This window comes from Caretta caretta, chromosome 4 (assembly GCF_965140235.1).
Source record: "Caretta caretta isolate rCarCar2 chromosome 4, rCarCar1.hap1, whole genome shotgun sequence".
NCBI lineage: Eukaryota > Metazoa > Chordata > Testudines > Cheloniidae > Caretta > Caretta caretta.
Window position 1 is genome coordinate 153,422,280 of NC_134209.1, and position 21,677 is coordinate 153,443,956.

At 67.5% G+C, this 21,677-nt stretch overlaps 3 protein-coding genes across 5 annotated transcripts; 1 reads left to right on the forward strand and 2 right to left on the reverse strand.

Moving 5' to 3' along the window:
- The first annotated feature begins 218 nt into the window (after positions 1 to 218).
- Positions 219 to 6,012, forward strand: WBP1 (WW domain binding protein 1). 2 transcript variants are annotated; one of them, XM_048846553.2, is made up of 4 exons: positions 219 to 325; positions 2,941 to 3,043; positions 3,551 to 3,712; positions 4,320 to 6,012. In XM_048846553.2, exons 1-4 carry the CDS (start codon positions 245 to 247, stop codon positions 5,006 to 5,008), a joined length of 1,035 nt encoding a protein of 344 aa, XP_048702510.2. In that variant the 5' UTR covers positions 219 to 244; the 3' UTR covers positions 5,009 to 6,012. The 2 variants fall into 2 exon arrangements, with proteins under 2 accessions (XP_048702510.2, XP_074984299.1); XM_075128198.1 differs by having other exon boundaries at positions 220 to 324; positions 2,937 to 3,043.
- Positions 6,013 to 6,975: 963 nt separating this feature from the next.
- MOGS (mannosyl-oligosaccharide glucosidase) lies at positions 6,976 to 10,316 on the reverse strand. The gene is made up of 4 exons (XM_048846551.2): positions 10,098 to 10,316; positions 9,805 to 10,022; positions 9,188 to 9,378; positions 6,976 to 9,029 (listed from the first exon to the last, which is right to left on the reverse strand). Exons 1-4 carry the CDS (start codon positions 10,129 to 10,131, stop codon positions 7,292 to 7,294), a joined length of 2,181 nt encoding a protein of 726 aa, XP_048702508.2. The 5' UTR covers positions 10,132 to 10,316; the 3' UTR covers positions 6,976 to 7,291.
- Positions 10,317 to 12,256: 1,940 nt separating this feature from the next.
- LOC125635192 (programmed cell death protein 4) lies at positions 12,257 to 18,705 on the reverse strand. Of its 2 annotated transcripts, none has more exons than XM_048846555.2 (11): positions 18,555 to 18,705; positions 17,329 to 17,602; positions 16,627 to 16,724; positions 16,242 to 16,355; positions 15,863 to 16,084; positions 15,356 to 15,453; positions 15,095 to 15,209; positions 14,880 to 14,987; positions 14,559 to 14,669; positions 14,136 to 14,275; positions 12,257 to 13,822 (listed from the first exon to the last, which is right to left on the reverse strand). In XM_048846555.2, the coding sequence occupies exons 1-11, from the start codon at positions 18,600 to 18,602 to the stop codon at positions 13,771 to 13,773; spliced, it is 1,380 nt and encodes a 459-aa protein (XP_048702512.1). In that variant the 5' UTR covers positions 18,603 to 18,705; the 3' UTR covers positions 12,257 to 13,770. The 2 variants fall into 2 exon arrangements, with proteins under 2 accessions (XP_048702512.1, XP_048702513.1); XM_048846556.2 differs by lacking the exon at positions 18,555 to 18,705 and adding an exon at positions 17,980 to 18,147.
- Between the last annotated feature and the right edge of the window lie 2,972 nt (positions 18,706 to 21,677).

Consider the following 21,677-nt stretch of genomic DNA (forward strand, 5'->3'; position numbering starts at 1 on the left):
AGGTGGGTTGCCGCTGATTGGCGGAGGCCGGGTGCGGGGAGCGGCGCCGATTGGCGGGTGGCCGCCGCGCGGGAGCGGATTGGCCGAGGGCGGCGCGCGGGCGGGGCGGCGCGATGGCGGCGGCTGAGGGGACGGGCCGGGCGGCCGGGATGGCGGCGGCGGCCCCGGGCCCGGGGCGGCGGCGGGCGGCGGGGGCCGGGGCGGCGGCGCAGGAGCGGGGCCGCGGGGGGCTGTAGGCGGCGCCATGGAGCGGCCCGGGGGCGGCGGCGGCTCCGAGGGGGCCTGGGCCGCGCTGCTGGGCCGGCAGCAGCAGCAGCAGCAGCAGGTACCGGGGGCTGGGCCCGGCCGGCTCCAGGGCCCTCCCCGGGCGGGCTTCCGCCGGCTCCGCTCCGCCCCGCCCCCCCCAGCCTGCTCTCCCCCCCGCCGCCCCCCCAGCCTGCTCGGCCCCCCGCCGCCCCCTGGCCGCCCCCCCCAGCCTGCTCTCCCCCCCGCCGCCCTGCTCTCCCCCCCGCCGCCCCCTGGCCGCCCCCCCCAGCCTGCTCTCCCCCCCGCCGCCCCCCCCAGCCTGCTCTCCCCCCCGCCGCCCTGCTCTCCCCCCCGCCGCCCCCTGGCCGCCCCCCCCAGCCTGCTCTCCCCCCCGCCGCCCTGCTCTCCCCCCCGCCGCCCCCTGGCCGCCCCCCCCAGCCTGCTCTCCCCCCCGCCGCCCTGCTCTCCCCCCCGCCGCCCCCCCAGCCTGCTCTCCCTCACCCCCCCGGGCCGCCCCCCCCAGCCTGCTCTCCCCCCCGCCGCCCCCCCCCAGCCTGCTCTCCCTCACCCCCCCGGGCCGCCCCCCCCAGCCTGCTTTCCCCCCCGCCGCCCCCCCCAGCCTGCTCTCCCTCACCCCCCCGGGCCGCCCCCACCAGCCTGCTTTCCCCCCCGCCGCCCCCCCCAGCCTGCTCTCCCTCACCCCCCCCGGGCCGCCCCCCCAGCCTGCTCTCCCCCCCGCCGCCCCCCCCAGCCTGCTCTCTCTCAACCCCCCCCCGGGCCGCCCCCCCCAGCCTGCTCTCCCCCCCGTCGCCCCCCCCTCCGCCGGGCCGCGACAGAAACCCCCCCCCCGACCTGATCTCCCCCAGGCCTTTCCCCCCTCCACCGACCTGATCTTCCCTCCCCCTCCGCCCCGCCCTTTGGGCTGTGACAGAAACACCCCTCCCCCCCGGGCCTGACCCCCCCCCCCCCAGCCTGCTCTGCTCTTCGCTCCCCCCCGGGCCTCTCCCCCCCCCAGGTTGATTCCCTCCCCCCAGCCTGATCTCCTTTCCGCCCCCGGCCTGACCCCCTCCCCGGCCTGATCTCTCCCCCCCATGACCCTCCCCCCTCCCACAGCCTGACCCCTACAGCCTGATCTCCCCTCCCCGCCCCCCAGCCTGATCTCCCCATGGCCTGATTCCCCCCCCCCCCGCTCTGGCCTGATCCTCCCCCCCCCCCCGCAGCAGGGCGGGGGCTCCCGTCCACACTATGCGCCTACATGGGGACCCCAGCGTGGCAGGGCCGTGTCTGGGTCTAGACGCGGCCGGGACATGAGCTGGGCCCGAGGCCAGGCTGACCCCGGTAGAATGACGCTGCTGCTGGGGGCTGACGGCTCGTGTCCTGGCAAAGCCCCGGGGTAGCGCAGACCTGCCTTTGCCGTGCCCCTGATGGGATCTGGGGACCTGGTTACGCCGTGCCAGCACTTTGACCAGTAGACGTTCCCTGGCCTCCGCGGTTTGCCCCCATGCAGCTTTACCAGCAAACCTTTCCCAGTGTAGACTGGACCGGAGCGAAATCAAAGCCAGTTGTTCTTACAGCAAACGAAGAGCATCTGTGTAGAGACTTGTACCTTTTTCAGGGATCTGCACTGGCTTCACTTAGGGTTTGAAACCAGCTTAGGGATCTGGGCTGCCTCCTACAGTGGTACTCTGGTGTCTGCTTAGGGTCAGTTGATTTCTGACTGACTTAAGCCAAACCACAATAAGCCTGATTTAAACCAGAATAGACCATTCATACAGGACTGTGCACTGACTGGACGAAATCAGTTTAAAATCTCACCTTTAATCCAAATGGTGCAGCTCTCTCAGGAGACTGGGCCTGTATTGGTTTCACATCACACCTAAAATTAAACTTGAGCAGGTCTGTGTAGACAAGGTCTCAGAGGCTTTGAAAAGGCTCAGGACTGCTCCGGATGAGGAGACTCCTTACAGGAAAGGGAGGGAGATAGCCATGACCCCAGCTTAGAGAACGGGACAGCCCGCTGGGGCACCCTTAAGGGATGTTGATGATGAGACCTGAAGAGAGGCTCGGTAGGGGACCTTGGAGAGCCAAGTGCAGGTGAAGAGAGGGGCCCCCTGGGGAGAGTGCCTGGCTCCAGACTTGTGTAGAGAGGAGGTGCTGCAATGGGTGGGATCCCCTTAACCAGATAGGGACATTTCACCCTCAGTGGCAGCTGGTGCTGTAGCAGGTTAGTGCTGACCTGCAGCCCTGGGGTGGTATGCTGGCTCCATAGAGGAATGTATGTGTTGGGGGTGAGGGACCGGCGGGGTCGGTTCACCTGCGTCAGCCTGACCCCTCTGTGTGCTTTGGGGGACTTGGCCTGGCCCCGCTCGTAGTTGCGTGAGAGGCTCCGTGGACGCCCGGCCTGTGTCCTGGAGCGCTGCTGCGGGCATCATGCAGCTAGGAGACCCTCAGCCATTGCAGCTGAGCAGGGAGATCAGCAGGGTCTGTCTGAGCCTGCTGCTGAGCTGTGGCTCGTTCAGCCTGCTGCCAACCAACCTGCAACGTAGGTGGCTCCTGGGCTCCCCTGCAGATTTCCCGACAGGGCCTGGGCTCCTAATAGGGTGCCAGTACGGTGCCATGGGAGGGCAACACACACTTTGGGGAGGGGACTGGTGGGGTGGTTGTGGAGTGTAATGCCAGGTCCTCTCCCGGCAGGCCCGGGAATACTGCCCAGGGGTGAAGAACCAGCCCTATGTGTGTGAGACTGGCCACTGCTGCGGAGAGACTGGATGCTGCACCTACTACTACGAGCTGTGGTGTGAGTGGGGAGGAGATGGCGCGGCACTAGGCTGCTGAAGGGTTGGGGCCAGCACCTGCCTCTGGGGGATCCTTATTTATAGAATCGGAGAAGCTCAGGGTTGGAAGGGACCTCAGGAGGTTCTAGTCCAACCCCCTGCTCAAAGCAGGACCGATCCCCAACTAAATCCTCCCAGATGGGAGTTACTCTCAGCCTCTTCTGGCAGAGAGCAGGGCTGGGGTGCTGGCTGTGGGGGGGAGCTCCCAGCTGCTCCAGCTCTGGCCTGGCCCAGCAGGGAGTGCTGTGGGGAGCAGGACCGGGGCACTGATTGGTGGGGAGCTCCTGGCTGCTCCTGGCCTGGCCCGGCCCAGCAAGGGGCGCTGTAGGGAGCAGAGCCGGGGTACTGATTGGGGGGAGCTCCTGGCTGCTCCAGTCCCAGCCTCTCCCAGCAGGAGGTGCTGGGGGCTGCTGTGGACAGGAAGGTGGCTCCTGGAGGAGGGTTGTTCTCAAGAGTTCTCCTGTCTGTAGGGTTCTGGCTCCTTTGGACTATTCTCATCCTCTTCAGCTGCTGCTGCGCCTACCGGCACCGCCGGGCCAAACTGCGCCTGCAGCAGCAGCAGCGGCAGCGTGAGATCAACCTCATCGCCTACCACGGTGCCTGCAACTACCCCACCTCCATGATGGATCTCAGTGAGTGCCCACAGCCTCTGCTCTTCTCCCGCTGATTGCTGGGCTGGGGTGGGAGCTCAGCTCGGGCAGTCTGGCCCTGTGTGTGTGGCGCTGGCCATCCCCACCCAGACAGGGCCATGCTTGCCCTGCTGGGGCTCTCAGATCCCTGAGCTGGAAAGCCAGCCTAGGTCCTACCCTGCTGTTGCTGGAAAGTAGTGCATGGGACCAGATCTTCCACTGGGGGCTATAGGAACTGGGGCGGGGAGCACCCTGGTCTGAGGCTGCTTCCTCACCAGCTTAGGTGTGAAATCTCTGGCGTGGTGCTGGACCCCACGGGGCGGCCAGCCCAGGGAGCACAATGAGAGCAGTAGCTTGTGGGGTGAGGGTGGTGGGGAAGGCTGTGGCCTGGTGGGCAGATGCAATGGGGGGGGCAGTTTCTGTGGGGCAGGTTGTCTGGGGCAGAGGGGGCAATGCCAGGAGCACACAACTGGGGGCTGACAGGAAGGGCAGCTCCAAGGCCTGGAGGTGAGCTGGGCTCACAGGGTGGGAAGCAGGCTAGGTTGCTGCGGGGAGGACCGTGGTTGTGGCTGGCCCCCTTTGGGTTCTCAGGTGACTCTCTCCCCTCCAGGGATGCTGGCTTCCTTTAAGCTGCCCGCCTACGAGGAGGTGGCTCACCGTCCCAGCACCCCTCCTCCCCCCTACAGCACCATCCTGGCCCAGCTGGGCGGGCCGCATAGCCGCCTGGGCTCCAGTCCCCTGACCCTGTCTCCCAGCTCGGAGAACTTCACCAGCTGCTCGTGCGAGTCGAGCTGCCTCACCTCGCCCAGCAGCACGTCACTGTCGGTGCAGATCACGGAGGAGACGGAGCGCAGCCAGGCCAGCACGCCCAGCGAGGAAGGCGGCAGCAGCAGCACGGGCACGGGCGCCAGCTGGGAGCTGCCCGAGGAGCCGGCCCCCTGCGAGGCCCCAACCAAGCAGACCCTCTTCTCCTCCAGCGTGGATTTCTTCGAGGCCGACTACCACCGCTGCTCAGACATCGAGGAGGAGGAGGAGGAGGAGGAGTGCGTGGGGGAGGAGGAGGGCGCGGCCCAGGGGGACAGCAGTGAGCACTTCCGGCACCGGCGCCTGACAGGCGATTCGGGTATTGAGGTGGGGCGCTGCCAGGAGGAGGAGGGCGGGGAGGACAGTGAGGAGGAGACGCACCTGCTCAGCAAGGTGGGGCCTGAGTCCCCCCAGCTCTCGGAGCGCAAGAGTCTCTGTGGGCTCCAAAGCGATGGGGGCAGTGAGGAGCCCGGCTCGCCTGCCCTGCCTGTCTGAGCCCTGAGCTGGGTGCTGACCCCGTGGCCAGGGCTGCCCCAGACAGCAGCTCCCTGCTTCCTGTCCTGTGACCCCAGCTCCCCTCCCCGTAACCTCCATGGTGCTGGAGCGGCCCTTCCCATCAGCCCCCACCTCTGTGCTCCTGGCCGAGGCGGCTGAGCTGCTGCTCTGGCCCCTGCCTGCTGGCTGTCTCTGTCCCATGCCCTTACCCTGTTTGGTGGGCTGCCTGGGCATCCTGCCTTCTGGTGTGGGGTGTGTAGACCTGCGTGAGGCTGAGAGGCTGTTCCTGTTCCTTGGGGCCCCTGGCCGCCTCATGCCAGGCAGCGAGGGTGGAGCTGGGGCCAGGGCAGCTGCCTCTGGGCCCTTCCCTCTCCTGAGCCATTGTGATGGGGAGTGTTGGGGCTCCATGCTCACCAGCACCCTGGGTGGGCTTCCCCTCCCTGGCAGGCAGCCCCTGGCTCTGCAGTGTGGGGTCCCACCCGCCCCACGCCCAGCTCTGCTTGGGCTGTGTGCTGGCTCTGGGACAATTGGCACCAGCACCATGTGGCTGACTGACCCCTCCCTGGGGTGTGGACTCTGTTGGCATGGAGCCCCTGGGGAGAGCGTATTCCCCCGAACTGACTCTCTGTAGACGATGTGCGTCCCTCACTCTGCGTGCTGCTGTCATTTGTTGGGTACCATGTGTAGCGCTGCCCTGCCAGGGCACATGCCCCTGGCCGGGTCCTTCCCCTCCTGTAGAGTTCCCACTGGGACTGGATTTCTGTGGACTTGCACGAATCAGATTATTCTTGCCAGCACCCCCTCCCCCTCCCCAAGTGCTGCTCTTGGGGAGCCTGGGGCAGCTAGCAGGCCTTCCCCAGGGCAACCTGGTGTTTGAGGGGTGGGGGCGGGCAACTGCCTGGCCTGGGCTGGGGGCTGCCTGCCACACTCAGCTCTGCTCCCAGCCTGCGGGTCTGTGCTCGGGGGGAAAGTAGTTCTCATTATTAAAGAGATGTGGAATTACAGCCTGTGAGAGTCTGCCAGGGGGAGGGGGGAGAGGCAAACCCTCACCCTGCTGCTTGGGCTCTAAGCTGTGTGTGTGTGTGGGGGTGTCCTCTCTGCCTGGGGGAGTGGGGCCAGGGCAGCCATGGGGAGGGAGTCCAGCTACCACTGTGAAAGGGCCATTGCAGGGCGGCCAGTGCTCCAGGGACAGCAGAGTCACTGCAGGGCTTGAAAACAAGGGGGTGCTTTCTCGTGGGGGGGAAGGGACACTGCTGCCTTAGCTTGGGCCTGATGCTGCTTGCGTGTGTATCCCCCCCCCCCCCCCATGCACACACGTTGTGGTAGTGGTGACAGGCTGAGGAGGAACAACCCTCCGCTGGCTCCCTGCCTGGAGGAGCTGAGGGCAGGGCCAGGGATGCTGCAGCAGACGGGCCGAGTGCCTGGAGGGCCCCACCCCACCTGCCAGGCTAGGAGGACTGTTCAAAGGTACAACCCCCGAGCCAAGGAGGGGCGCGGCAGGTGCTGCAGGGCTGTGGTACAGAACAGGCCCTGGGGCCCACGCTGGGGAGGAGAGTAGTGGTTTCTTCTGGCTGGAGGGCTCACTGGGGGCTCTCAGCTGTGGGAAGGAGGCTGCTGGATTTCCCCCCACAGGCCAGGCTGTCTGTCACCAGCGGTGGAGCAGTACCATGGGCCTTCAACATGCCCCAGGATTTTGATGGGGGCTCCCTGCTGCACAAGAGAGACCCCCCCCTTCTGGGCCTCTGCTCCTTGCGACCTCCCGGCAACGTGGCTTGCCAGGCCCCAGTGTAGCCCTAGATGCAGGAACAGTGGCAGCCGTGCCCCTAAACGCGACAGGCCCCTTTCCCCCTTCTAGCCCCGCAAGCCGCCCTGTGTGACCTGCCCCCTCCCCCGAGCGCCCCATGGCTGGCTGTGTCCACCCCACCCCCAGCTGCTGATTCCCAAAGATGGCAGCAGCCAGAAGAGGGTAAAGCTACTCAGCTTTATTCTTTTTTAAAAAACAAAAAAAAAAAGACCCCTCACCCCTCCAGCCAGGAGTGGGCAGGAAGGTGCAGAGATCCCTCACCCCTCCAGCCTTGAACATTCGTATTAAAACACCTGAGAAAGACTAGCAGGGGCAAAGGCCAGGGCAGCGTGTGGTAACCCAGTAATGCAGCAAACCCAGCGCCCCACTCACAGCCGGCAGCCCTGGGCACCCCCCGACGCCACAGGCTAGTGCTCAGCCCAGAGGCGGCTGCCTTTGCCCTCCTGCTGGTAGCTGGAACCCCCCTCCCAGCCTGGCCCCTAATACTCCTCGGCCATCACGAGCACCACCAGGGCAGACCAGCCTGTGAAGGGGTAGCAGCCCTGGCCCTTGCCCGTGCTGTCGCTGTACTGCTCCCACAGGTAGCCGCTCTCCCGGTACTGGCGGTGCAGGTTGGCAATGAGGTTGGCGCGCAGCTCTTGGTAGAGCGCAGCTGCCTGCTGCTGGTAGGGCCCCTCCAGGCTGGCGTAATGGTGCAGCGCCCGCAGGGCCAGGTAGTTCATGTTGATCCAGATGGGCCCCCTCCAGTAGGGGGGGTCGTGCTCCGTGTTGTGTTTCATGTAGAGGGGGCTGGTGCGGGCAAGCGAGCGGAGGCCGTAGGGGGTCCAGAGCTTCTGGTCGCTGCGCATGTCCCCCAGGATGCTGCCCAGGCGAGGCGAGTCGGGCCGCAGCAGCTGCAGCAGGAAGGGGAAGAGGCTGACGTAGCCCAGGGCCCCCACGAACTGCAACTGGGGGGGCTTGCGGACCACCCGCACCAGCCGTGGGGTCGGGACCTGGTGGCGGGCCTGCCCAGGCCCCAGCGCCACCTTCTCGCGCTCCAGCCCCACGGCCTGGCTGTGGTTGCCGTAGTCGGCGAACATGCCCAGCTGCGCGGCCCAGTGCTGCTGCTCCAGCAGGGCGTTGTCCCTCAGCGCCTGCTCCATGCGCCGGTACTCGGCCGCCGGCTCGCCCAGCCGCTCGGCCACCTGGGCCATGACTCCCGAGGCCAGGGCCATCCAGCAGCGCAGGTCCAGGTGGCGCTCGGCCGGCGAGGGGTGCGAGGCGCGAGGGTAGTCGTCCAGCCCCGAGGTCAGCGTCTTGGGGTTGAGGAAGAGGTCGGTGTCCTGGTCCCGGCCCCGCCAGCGGAAGGTGTAGGGCAGCGGCCCTGCCTGCGTGGTGTTGTACCACTCGTACCACGTGCGCAGGCGGGGGAAGAGGCTCCGCAGGTAGGAGAGCTCGGCAGGGCCCTGGCCCGGCTCCCTCAGCAGCTGCTGCAGCGCCAGGAAGAGGGTGGGCGGGTTGGCGGCCTCGCTGTGCTGCAGGATGAACTCGGGGGGCACCTTGGCGCGCGCCTCGTCGTCCAGGATCTGCTCCCGCGGGATCCAGCCCTCCGCGTTCATCAGGTCCAGCCAGTGGGCGATGACCTCGCGGCTCAGGGCCGGGTCCCAGCGCGCCAGCAGCAGCTGGTGGAAGCCCTCGTCCCAGAGGAAGCCGCGGGGGAAGAAGGAGCGGGAGGGCACGGCGGTGAAGAGGGGGCCCTCAGGGTAGGGCAGCGGGTGCTGGCTGTGCGCGGACTGCACGACGGAGCTCCCGTGGAAGTAGCCCATCCCCCCCAGCATGTTGCTGAGGGCAGCCTGGGCAAAGCGCCGCTGCTGGGGCGGGAAGCCCTTGCGGGCCAGGGAGAAGGTCTCCTCGAAGCGCTGCTCGAAGGCGGCCACGTGCCCAGCCAGCTCCTGGCTCAGCGCCGCCCCCACCAGCGAGCCGGGGCGCTCGGCAAAGCTGCCGGACTCGAAGGTCACCTCCACGCGGCAGGGCAGCGGCAGCGTCACCTGGTGCAGCAGCAGGTGGCTGTGGGGAGCCTGCCCCGGCTCCCCTGGCAGCGCCCGGTCCGTGTCCACGGCGAAGTAGCGGCGCTTGGCCTCGCCGGGCGCCGCGTAAACAAAGCGGTTGCTCAGGCTGCTCTTCACCACGTCTGTCAGGCGGTGCAGCCCGGGGCTCCTGGCCTCCAGGTGGTTATAGCTGCAGGAGAGGATGGGTCAGGGCCAGGGCCAGGGCCAGCCAGGAACGCCCCCCCCGTCGGAGCTGGTGCCCTGCTCCCCACAGCGCCCGCGCCTAGGAAAGTCTGGTCCCCAAGCAGCCCGGAGCTTCCCGCCCGGCTCTGAGCCCCCCCAAGATACCTGGCATATCTGAGGGCTTCCCCAGTCTCTGTGGTGGGCTTGTGGAAGGTGATGTTGAAACGGCCGAGTTCCTCCGACGTCCCGGTCACGGACACCAACCGCGTGTTCTCCACGTGCGGCTGCAGCGTCCCCTGCCCGTCTGTGGCCACGTAGAAGAGCAGGGAGAGGAGGGGGCTCTGCTCGCCCGCACTCTGCAAAGAGGGAGAGGGAGACGGACGCTGCGCATCGCTCAGCCCCTGCAGACGCAGCCACAGGCAAGCACGAGAAGCCACCCACAGTAGGAACCCTCCACGCTCTCCGGGGGCGGCGACCGGGCAGGAGAGGAACCGCCACAAAACACAAGGGGCCCGGTGCGCCAATCAATCGGGAAAACACGGGGCTGAAAGCAGGGAGTCCCCACGGCCCGGGCCAGGCATCGCTCCGCTGGACCAGGGAAGGGGCCAGCACGAAGCACCCCGGGGTCCGGACTCCCAGCTCTGGGCGGACGCGTGGCCGGATGGTGACAGTAGAGACTCGGGGGGAGGGGGAAGCCCAGGACTCCTGGGTTCCATTCCCAGCAGCTCCGTCACCGACTCGCTTGGGGACCCGGGCAAGGCTCTTCGTTCCCGCGGCCCCACCTCCGGCCTGGCCGTGACCCGCCAGCTCCAGTCCCCGCCGTGCTCCCCGCCCGGCCGCTTGACGAACTCGGTGCGCAGCGTGAGGCCCCGGTCGCGGATCTCCTGCGCCCCGAAGCGCAGCCCGTCGTGCAGCAGCCAGCCGTAGCCGGGCAGCCCGTCGCTCTGCTCGCACGTGTGGCGCAGCCGGGCCTCCGCCGCCTGCCGCAGCCACATGAGGCCTAGGGGAGAGAGGGGGAGGCTGAGACCGGGCAGGGGCCGCCGCGCCCCGCGGGGAGCCCCGGCCCGGCCCCTACCTGCCACGGGCGGCCGCGGGCTGCGGGGCCGCATGCCGAAGTAGACGTGCGGGCGGTAGGAGCCCCAGAAGCGCTCGGGCGCGGCGCGGGGGCCGCTGCTGCCGGCGGGCAGGACGCGCGGCGCCGGGTGCGGGGTGACCACGCGGCGGCCCAGCCGCCAGCGCCCGTAGAGCCCGTAGGCCAGGCCGGCGGCGCCGAGCGCCAGCCCCAGCAGCGCCAGCAGCGCGCAGGCCCGGGCCGGCCCCACCGGGGCCCCGCGCTCCCGCCGCGCCGCCTGCGGGCCGCGCCCGCCCTTCTCCGGGCCGCGCCCGGCCGCCGCGCCGCGCCGCCTGCGCTCCCGGGCCATGCCCCCGCCGCGCCAGCCACCGACCGAGCGGCGCCGCCAAGCCCCGCCCCCGACTGGCCCCGCCCCGCCCCCGGGGGCCTCCGCCAAGCCCCGCCCCTCCCGCTCTCCTGGCCCCGCCCCCTACCGCCACACTGCTGGGCCCCGCCCCCAAGCCCGCCGAACCAGATTCCCCAGGCCCCGCCCCTGCCCCTGTCAGCTCCCGCCACGCCACCGAGTGACTCCGCCAGGCCGCCAAGCCCCGCCCCAGCCCCGCCCCCGCTCGGCCCCGGCCCCGCCCACTGCCGCCACGCCACGCTGCTGGGCACCGCCCCCAAGCCCGCCGAACCAGATTCCCCAGGCCCCGCCCCCGAGCCTGTCAGCTCCCGCCACGCCAGCCGCTGGGCCCCGCCTCCCAGCCCGAGCTCGCCGGGCCCCGCCCCCGCGATGACGCCCCCAGCGACGCTCGCTGACGGCACTCGCTCGCGCGGCACTTGAACGTCACCGTCCTCTGAAGGCCCCGTCACCGCATCTCCCGGCATGCCCCGCGCGGAGCCCGGAGAGACACCACAGCTCCCAGCGCGCAGCGGCCGCCGTAGCCCAAATAGCACGTGGCGGGGAGCCCTGCCGCGCTGCATGCCGGGGGCTGTAGTCCATGCTCGCTCCCCAGCGCAGAGGGCACAGCCAGGCCGCCCCCGGAGGGGGAGGGGGGCCGGGGCCAGGTGCAGCTCGGTGCCCCGCCGGGCCAGCGAGAGGCCGAGCCCTTCGCCCAGACCCCACCCGCGCTCAGGCCGGGGGGGGGGGGGCGGCCAATGGGGCTCTCGGGGGCTCGGGCTAGGGTGGGAGGGGGGCTGGCCCGGGGGGCTCTCGGGGGCTCGGGCTAGGGTGGGAGGGGGGCTGGCCCGGGGGGCTCGGCCAATGGGGCTCTCGGGGGCTCGGGCTAGGGTAGGAGGGGGGCTGGCCTGGGGGGCTCGGCGGCTCGGGCCGGGGGCGAGAGGGGGGCTGGCCAGGGGGGCTCTCGGGGGTCGGGCTGGGGGGCTCGGGCCGGGGGCGAGAGGGGGGCTGGCCCGGGGGCTCAGGCTGGGAGGCGGGGCGGCCAATGGGGCTCTCGGGGGCTCGGGCCGGCAGCCTGAGGGGGGCTGGCCCGGGGGGCTCGGGCTGGGAGGGGGGGGCGACCAATGGGGCTCTCGGGGGCTCGGGCTGGGAGGGGGGGCGGCCAATGGGGCTCTCGGGGGCTCGGGCTGGGCTGGCCCAGGGGGGGCTCAGGCTGGGGGCAGCCAATGGGGCTCTCGGGGGCTCAGGTCCGGGGTGTGAGGGGGGGCTGGCCCGGGGGGGGCTCAGGCCAGGGGTGGGAGGGGGGCTGGCCCAGGGGCTCAGGCTGGGAGGGGGGGCGGCCAATGGGGCTCTCGGGGGCTCGGGCTGGCCCGGGGGGGCTCAGGCTGGGGGCGACCAATGGGGCTCTCGGGGGCTCGGGCTGGGCCGGCCCAGGGGGGGCTCAGGCTGGGGGTGGCCAATGGGGCTCTCGGGGGCTCAGGTCCGGGGTGTGAGGGGGGGGCCGGCCCGGGGGGCTCAGGCCCAGGGAGCACCAGGGTCCCTTTCAGATCCTGCTGGAACACAGGGTGCCCTGGGCCTTGACTCAGGCCCTGTTGCCTGCAGCTCTCAGGTGTCAACCCTCATGCCCAGAGCCTCCGCAAAAGCTGGGACACGCTAGCTGAGCCCCGGCCTTGGGGCTGCCCCCCTAGCTGCGGGCCATCAAGCTCCCCCCTACATACATTAGGATCAAGCTCCTCCCCCCATGGCACCCAGAGTGGAGGACAAACCCAGTCTGGACCAGCAGTTCCTCTGGACACATCTTTATTCTGTTTATGCCTCAGCGCTGCCCCTTTCCCCTGCTCAAGCCAGGGAGGGCCATCCACTGCTGGGGCACCTCAGCACCCAGCTGCTGCCTCCCTGCTGCTCCCCAGCCCAACAGTGGGGCCTACCAGGGGACAACAGCCTCGTCAGGGTGCTGGAAGGCACAGCTGGAGTGGCCCCACAGGTCCCACCTTGCTCAAGCGCTGGGGTTTAAGGCCCCTGCCCTGGGAGATGAGGCCAAGCCCATCACCTCCCTGAGATACCCCCAGCCACCCTAGTCCTACAGGCTCCCCAGCTCCACACCGTTCAAATACCTGCCCTTCGTCAACTGGGCTCCCTTAGGCCAGGCAGAACCCCTCACTCCAGCTCTCACGCCCGGTGCTTCTGCATGCAGCCCCTACCGGTGGTTGGTGCACTGTGATGAGTCACTGAAGGGTAGTAAAGTAAGTACAGGGCAGTGGATTGTGGGTAATGCCCAGCTGATTACCTTAGGGGCAGAGCTGAGGCTGGCCTCTGGGGCAGTCCTTATGTGGGTCCCCGGGTGGATCTCTGCTTAGAAGAGGAGCAGAGCTGAGATGTGGGGAGGAGGGTGTGGCCCCCTTACCTGTGTCACTGCCCATGAGGCAAGCTGATTGGTGTGACCCAGAATCCTTTGCTCTGAAGATTGTTCCTGGCCCTTGGCATAAGATGCAAGGAAGCAGCTTGTCCTGTGTGGCTGGGTGCCCAGCACAAGGCAGAGGCCTGGGCATGTCTCTGGCAAGCCTCCAACTCCGTCCCCCGGGGCAGAGTAAGGACACGCTGCTTTCCCCTAAGACAGGCTGGTCTTACCCAGCCCATTCTGCAGGCCAAGCCCTGGGCTCCCTGCCATGCCCTGATGTGGAAAGGGGGGGCGCCAGGGAGCACGCTGCAGCTGGCGTTACAGTCAGACCTGTGCCACCAGGGCCCCCCAGCTGGACTGACACACTGGGTGACCTCAGTGACTCCACTGTGGGGAAGGAAGGAATCCCAAAGCCCCCAGGGTAGAGTAAGCACCAGGCCCTTTCCTGAACTAGCCAGCATAGGAGGCTGGTGAGGGGGGTGCCCACTGCTAACCCCACTGCATGGAGCCAAGGGGAGCCAAGCTTGGGGGGGCACAGACACAGGATGGTTGTTAAGACACGCAGCCCCACTAGGCTAGGGAGGGGCATCTCCCAGCTGGGGCTGCAGGGAAGTGGAGGGGGCGAGAGTCCTGCAGCTGTGCCTAGCCCCGCATTCCACCTCCAGCATAGTCCCAGCTGGGAGATCAGCCCACCAGACCCTCCCTGCTCCTTGACCCCACCTTACTTCCCTCCCCCCCCCAAGATCCATCACAGCCTCTGCACTGCCCCCTCTGGGAGCTGGCGCGGGGTGGTTCCCTGGTGCTGTTCCCAGCTGGAGACAGACAAGGACGAGCTCCAGGGCTGGGGGATATCAATCACCTCCAGGGGACTGTTGGGCTGGGGGGGACGAGACGGTCCGTTACTGCTTGATCTGCCCCCCGTCACCCTCGCTCACAAATCGCTTCCGGCCCCTTGGAGAGAGGAAAGACATGAACGTCAGTGAGCCAGGCCCCATACAGCCCAGCCCAGCCCTGGGCTTTCCACACACACAGCTCTGCCAGTACCCTTCAATCCCAACCTGCAGCCCCTGCTACCCCAGCCCTGGGCTCTTCACCCCCCACCCCCTCTCCAACAGCTCTGTTAGCGCCCCTCATTCCTGATCCGCAGCTATCCCAGCACCGGGCTTCCCCCCACCTCCAACCCACAGGTTCCTTCTATCCCAGCCCTGGGCTCCCCTACAGTTCTACCAGCGCTCCTCAATCCTGACCCCCATGCTGCAGGTACCTAGCCGGGCAAGTGTCTCTCAGCTGCTTGGTGATGACTCCCTCCTCGAAGCAGAGATCCACCAGCCGCTCCAGGATACGGTGAGCGAGGGGCACATCCAGGCTGATGTCTCCGAGCTCGTCATAGACTCGCTGAAAGCCCTGGGGATCAGGCGAACTGGGATCAGAGCCAGAGATGCTGGGGCAGAGCAGGGCGGGGCCACGATGCCCCGTGGAGACCTCGCTCCCTGGGCTAGGAGCGGCAGCCTGTGCTGCCGTCAATCCTAGAGGCTGAATGTGCCCCCACAAAGGTCCCCGGCCCAGGCCCTCCTCACCCTCTGCTGCAGCTGGCCAGTCTGCCCAGACTTCACGGCTGGCTCCCCTCCCTATGCATGGCACCAGCCCAGCTCCTTGCCCCAGCTCCTGTCCCAGCTCTGGCACTCACCCGGTTCATCTGGTCCAGGGTCACCAGGCCGGTCTCCCACAGCACCTTGAGCAGTTTTACCATCATGACGACGGGAGTCTCGCCTGTGGACTCCAGCACCATCACGACAGCCTGCGGGGGTGGGGGAGGGGGCGTCAGCACCAGGTACTGCCGGCATCAGGGACACCCGCCAGGATCCAGGTAGCGAGCACAGCTCCCACGGCCAGGCCGCAGCAGCCACCACGGGTGCCACAGGGACTGCCCCCCCAGGCTGGCGATCACAGCACAGCCCCCAACAGACACCCCAGGGACAGGCCCCCCCAGGCCAAGCCTGCACCCTACCTCATAGACCAGCTCGTGATGGAAGTGAGGGACCTCCAGCTCCCGCAGGCAGTGCTCTGCCTCTGACACCTCCCCAGACAGCAGGTACTCGTGCAGCAGCAGGCTCATCTGCAGGGAGAGGCACCAAGGGCTCAGCACAGGGACGGGCAGGTGCCCGCCCAGGCCCCGCACAGCCCTGGGGCCAAGCCAGCCGGTGAGGGGAGCAAGGAGCTCACCTCTCTGATGAGATGCTTCACGGGCCTCTGGCCGCCCCCCACTCCCCACACATTGTCCAATCGGTTCACGTCCCGCTTGATCCGGAGCAGAACTGCGGCACGGTCCAGGGCAGCCCTGCAAGGAGGAGACAGGTGAGGGGCAGGGGGCTCTCCCCAGAGATGATACCAGCTGCCGGCTGGAGGCAGAGCAGACCAGGCTGGTGCCAGGGCAGGGGCGCTCTGACCGAGGGTGGGTGGGGTGGGGGGGAAGGGGACTCTTACCGGGCATGCTCGCAGTCCACACGCCCCTTGTAGCGGTCCAGGAAGTCCAGGGGCAGCGCATGGTCAGCCACGGCACGGGCAATGAACTGGCCCAGCATCTGCAGAGAGGCGAGTGTGGGGTCAGGGGGCAGATGCCACCCAGGGACCTGACACAGCACCCTCTCCGCCTGGCAAGGCCAGGCCCTAGAGCCCCCACCCAACTCCAGCGCCCCCTCAGCTTGCTGGGGGTCAGTCCCTGCCAGCTCCTGACCACCATGGCATTCCCAGCCCCACCCGCAACCAGCTCCCACCCCTTCCCATACCCCCCAGCCTCCCCAGGGCATTCCCGGTCCTTTCCCCACCCTCCCAAGGGCATTCCCAGTCCTGCCCCCAACCAGCTCCCACCCCTTCCCATGCCCCCCCAGGCATTCCCAGTCCCGCCCCCACCCTAGCCAGCTCCCACCCTAGGCATTCCCAACCCCCGCAGCCAGCTCCTGCCCCCCCTTGCCATTCCTGTCCCACCCCCACCTGTGGAGCCTCAGGAGTGTCCAGGATGAGGTCAGGCAGGTCCTTGAGCATCTTGTCAAAGGCCCTGGCGATATCCTCCGAGGTCATGACCTTGCCCACGAGGTCAGAGAGCAGACGGGAGGTCAGCTCCCGGTGGCTGGCCTTGCCCTCCAGCGCCAGTGCCACGGCCAGCGAGGGGACGGCGTGCTTCCTGGTGCCCAGGTTCAGCTCCTTCAGCAGTTCCTGCACCCAGCACAGCGCGTCAGCCAGCCCCCCATCCAGCGCCCTCCCCTAGCATTGCAGGGGCTCCCGGGCCTAGCCACATGGAGGTGGCCCCTGAAACCCTCCCAGCCCAAAAGCCTGCGGGGGAAGGGGGGGCAGAGGGACTCCCCAGACTCACCATCACCTCGAGGGTGTCCCCATGCTCAAAGTACTCCAGCACCATGGGATGCACGTTCTTCTCCAGCTCCCCCTCCTCGAGCTCCGGCGTCACCGTGGCATAGACCGTGTCGCCCTGCAAAGAGGGGCAGAGGGGCTCATGGCCAACGGCACCCACACTTGGACAGGCCCCACCCACACAAGCACCAGTCCATGAGGCATGGAGAGGGGACAGAGAGAGTGGCTGGCATGGCTGAGTGGGGGCAGGTACACAGGCCAGGGGCAGGAGTGCCCGGGTGGATGGGTACTGGGGTTCTACTTTCTACAGCCTGAGTTCTGTGACCCTGGGCTCCAGGCGGAGGGAGGAAGAGGCCCGGGACTCTGCCACACTGCCCTTAAGAACATACCTGAGATGACTCGTCGTAGTTGGGGTCCCGAGCGTCAGGCTCCTGGTACCCGTACACCAGGCCAGGTGCACCCCACACACCCTTGCCCCCAGCACCACCTGCAGGAGACACACTGGGTCAGGCACCCCCCTGGGCCACAGCATCCCAGCCAGGCACCAGCTCAGCTCTGCCCACGAGAGAAAAGGGACCAGGGGGCTCTGGGCAAGGGTAGCACTGCTCAGCGCCCCCCTGCCCAGGGAAAAGCTCAGCATCAGAGCAGCAGTGGTTCACCACAGGCTCCCAGCCCGGGCATGACTGTGTCACAAGTGTAGTGAGTTCAGTGGGGCCCAGCAAACCCACAGCATGTGGCAGGAGTGGCTCCCACCCAGCAAAGGAAGAGCAGGGGCCTGCATGGGGATTGAGAGAGGTAAAGGGGAGGATCCCTGTGTCTTTGGGGCAGTGGGAAGGAGCAGGGGCTGCACTGTGGCGATGCCCTATGGCAGCAGCAGCAGGAGGAGCTGCAGGGTGTGTGCACTATGTGACAGCCAGGGGGGCCACAGGCTGCACCATGGGGCAGGCTTGTGCCCCAAGGCAGCAGGAGGGGCCAGGGGGATGCAGGGCGGGGTAGCAGGGGGGATCAGGGAGCCTGCACTGTGAGGCAGGGGTGTGCCCCATGGCAGCAGTAGGAGCTGGGGGGCGCGGTACCGGGCAGCTGTATCTCACCTTTCTTGGGGAGCCCACGGCCCTTGCCCATGCGTGACTTCCTGTCGTTGGTCTTGCCCTTGGGGCTGCTGGGGTCAGGGCTGGGCTCCCCCCCCTCGGGTGCCGGCTCCCGGGTGGAGTCCCGGGATGAGGTGCGCCGCAGGCGCCGCTTGGCCTTGGCCTTGAGCCGAGCTTCGTGCAGGGCCTTCTCCTGCGGGGTCCAGGGGCGGGACCCGTTGCCATCCATCAGCTCCTCCTCCAGAGCCTCGTCCTCTGAGCCTGCCTGGCACGGGGCCTGCAAGGGCATGGAGGGCTCAGAGACGCCCCATGGACTCCCGAGCAGCCCCACAGAGCCCCGGTGGGAGAGGCGGAGGAGCTAGGAGCTGCCCCACAGATCGCTTCCTTTCCGTTCATATTCACACCCCCTACTCCAGCCCCGGCCTACCCGGCCGGGGCGCTCCAGCGAGCCGCTGGCTGGGGGCGGGGTGGCGTGCATTCGCACAGCTCCAGGGGAAGTGGAAGAGCCACGGCCCAGCCCCAAATGCCATCCCACGCCGGGGGCAGCCTGGCGTCCCGGCCTGCAGGCTGGAGGGTACTTGAGGGGCTGCCCTATTCCCCCTTCCCCCCGCAGCGTCCAGACAGCTCCGGGACAAGTCTCCTCCCCAAGCTCACTCTGGGCGTAGCGCCCGCCTGCAGCACCCCAGGCAGGGGGCAGAGTCCCTCGGACAGGCCACGCTCCTGGCCCCCGGGCCCCGCGGACCCCAGAGCCTGGGGGCCTGTGAACGGCTGAGCTCGCCGCTGGGAGAGAAAAGGGAGAATGGGGCCGGGGCCGGGGCCGGACAGGACTGGGCAACCCCGACCCCAACAATGCCCCCGGCCCCGGCCCCCGCCCGCAGCCCCCGGGCGCCCCGCAACCCCCCGCCCGCCCCGGAGCCCCCGGGCGCCCCGCAACCCCCCGCCCGCCCCGGAGCCCCCGGGCGCCCCGCAACCCCCCGCCCGCCCCGGAGCCCCCCGGAGCGCCCCCCGCCCCGCAGCCCCCGGGCGCCCCGCAACCCCTGGGCGCCCCGCAGCGCCCCCCGCCGCATGGGGCCGGGGCAGGAGAGGCCCGGGAGGCGGTGGGGGCGGGAAACGGAGCCGCGGGGGAGGGGCGGGGGCGGCCAGAAGGGACTGGCGCGGGGCGGGGCCGGGGGGGGCTCGCGCGGGGGGGGACCGGGGCGGCGGGGGGAGGGGCGGGGCCCGGTACTTGCCAGGGCGGGGCTGACCGAGCCGCGGGCGGGGCTGACCGAGCCCGACATGGCCGCAGGCGGCAGCTGCGAGCCGGGCGCGCTCCCGACCCGGACCCGGACCCCGACGCTGCGCTGGGCCCCGCTGCTTCGCGCGCGCCCGCCCGCCCCTTGCGGAAGTGACGCACACGGGGGCGGGGAACCCAGCCAGCTCCCACCAGCCTCGCGGCCGCAGCGCGCGAGCGGCCACGAGCCCAGGCTGGCCCCGCCCCCAGCCGCGCCCCGCAACGCCCCACCCCGCCAGCAGGGGCCTGGGCGGGGAGCGGACTGACCCATGGCTCTGGGGAGGGGGGGACAGGGAACGGACTGACCCATGTCTCTGGGAGGGGGGGCACGGAGCGGACTGACCCATGGCTCTGGGGAGGGGGGGCGGGGAACGGACTGACCCATGTCTATGGGAGGGGGGGCACGGAGCGGACTGACCCATGGCTCTGGGGAGGGGGGGCGGGGAACGGACTGACCCATGGCTCTGGGGCGGGGAGCGGACTGACCCATGGCTCTGGGAGGGGGGGCAGCGAACGGACTGACCCATGGCTCTGGGGAGGGGAGGCGGGGAACGGACTGACCCATGGCTCTGGGGCGAGGAACGGACTAACCCATGGCTCTGGGAGGGGGGCAGGGAGTGGACTGACCCATGGCTCTGGGAGGGGGGGCAGCGAACGGACTGACCCATGGCTCTGGGGAGGGGGGCAGGGAGTGGACTGACCCATGGCTCTGGGAGGGCGGGCAGCGAACGGACTGACCCATGGCTCTCGGTGGGGGGGCAGGGAACGGACTGACCCATGGCTCTCGGTGGGGGGGGCAGGGAACGGACTGACCCATGGCTCTCGGTGGGGGGGGCAGGGAACGGACTGACCCATGGCTCTCAGTGGGGGGGGCAGCGAACGGACTGACCCATGGCTCTCGGTGGGGGGGGCAGGGAACGGACTGACCCATGGCTCTGGGGAGGGGCGACAGGGAACGGACTGACCCATGGCTCTGGGGAGGGGAGCGGGTCAGGGAGTGGACTGAACCCATGGCTGGGGCGGGGAGGAAGCAGGGCAGGGAGCAGACTGACCCATGGCTCTGGGAAAAGGAGGGGGCCAAGGAGTGGACTCAGTCATGGTTCTTCCCGGGACCCCATCAGCCAGGGCCGTGGGCAGGGCAGGACTCTGTGCCAGGCAGGGAGGGGCCCAGGGGTCTAGGTCTGTGCGCTGGGTCCATCCCTGAGACCCCTATATCACCCCACACTGCTCTCTCCTGGGCCCAACCCCCATAGCCCTTGCACGGACCCTACAGTTGTGCTGGAAGGTGGCAGCCAGGAGCAACAGATCTGGTTAATGTTGCGAAGTGTGCTAACCACCCTTCACTCAGGCAAAATTAAGGGACAATTAAATGCTCTGTTGTGTTGTGAGAGCTGAAACAAAAGAAAGCCACTACCCAAGGTACTGGCAAGGCCAGACCCAGAGGTAAGCCTTGTGGCTGAGGGAATTCTCTGGGAATTGATTGTCACACAGGGTCTGGGGCATTGATTGGTGCAGCTGTTATGTCTGGTTGTGAGCAAGCCCAGAGAAAGGAGCAGGCAGCGAGAGAAGCAGTGGTGAGCATGGACCAGAGAGGGAGCAGACAGTGCTCCTGAGGCTTAGGGCTGGCAGGAGGAGCAGACGTGGGACTAGTAAGGGAACTGCCTGCGTGCTCCTGCTGTGTCCAGGGAACCAGGCCCTAGTGTGTTGTTTGTGAATTAACTGGTGTCACGTTATTGACTTGAACTGGGACCATATAGAACATGGTTGCAACCAAGGTCCTGTAGTGGCACCAAATCTTGTACAAAGGGGGTCAAATAAGGTGTCTCAGACAAGGTTATGATTATCCTGTCTGTATGTGGGTATCATTCTGATGAAGTGAGCTGTAGCTCACGAAAGCTCATGCTCAAATAAATTTGTTAGTCTCTAAGGTGCCACAAGTCCTCCTGTTCTTTTTGCGAATACAGACTAACACGGCTGCTACTCTAAAACCTATCATTTTGTAGTTGAAGTTATGAATATTGGCTCTACACCATCTGTATTTCAAACTTGTGCTCTGCTTCTGGGTGACACCCCAGACAAGTTGGTGTCCGCTCTGCCTAGCCTGCTGGGTGGCCCGTTAAGGACCATCAGCGACACAACTGACCCATTGAGAGAAGGCAGACACGCCTGGGGACTCAGCCAGGTGTGCAGGGACCTGCCTAGGGACAGAACTCTGAGGTGTTTCCAGGCCATGGGATGGGCAGCTTGTCTTTGGGACAAAGAAAGAGACCACATGGCAAGAGACTATAAAAAGCTGCGGCAGCTCCTCCATCTGGTCTTCAGTCCTGCTTCCTACCTCTGGAGGGACTTTGCTACATGGAAGCTTTGACCCAAGGACTGAAGGACCCCTCCCAGCTGGGGATGTTCTCCAGAGACGGGATTTGAACCTGCCGTTTATTCCATCACTGCTGCAAGCCTGAACCAAGAACTTGGCCATCACCGTGTGTCATTGATTCCATTGAACCCATTCGAGCTCTCATCTCTATCTTTTTCCTTTTATGAATAAATCTTTAGATTTTAGATTCTAAAGGATTGGCAACAGCGTGACTTGTGGGTAAGATCTGATTGGTATATTGACCTGGGTCTTGGGCTTGGTCCTTTGGGATCGAGAGAACCTGTTTACTGGGGTATTTGGTTTTCATAACCATCTGTCCCCATAATGAGTGGCACTGGTGGGGATACTGGGAAACTGGGGTGTCTAAGGGAATTGCTTGTGTGACTTGTGGTTAGTTAGTGGGGTGAGACCAAAGTCCTCTCTGTTTGGCTGGTTTGGTTTGCCTTGGGCTGCACAGAAACCCCAGCCTTGGGCTGTAACTGCCTTGCTTTAAGCAGCTTGTCCTGAATTGGCACTCTCCGGGGGGTCCTGCCAGAACCAGCATCGTTACAACTGGATTGCTGGGCATGGGGCTTGGCTGGATGACAAGACAGCAGGGGCCCGAGTGACCCTTCCTCAGAGACAAAGGGTGTTGGGGGCATGGCAAACCCTTGGGGCACCAACCCAACATAGTGGGCAGTTCAGGCCTTGCCCAGCCCCAAGGTGAAA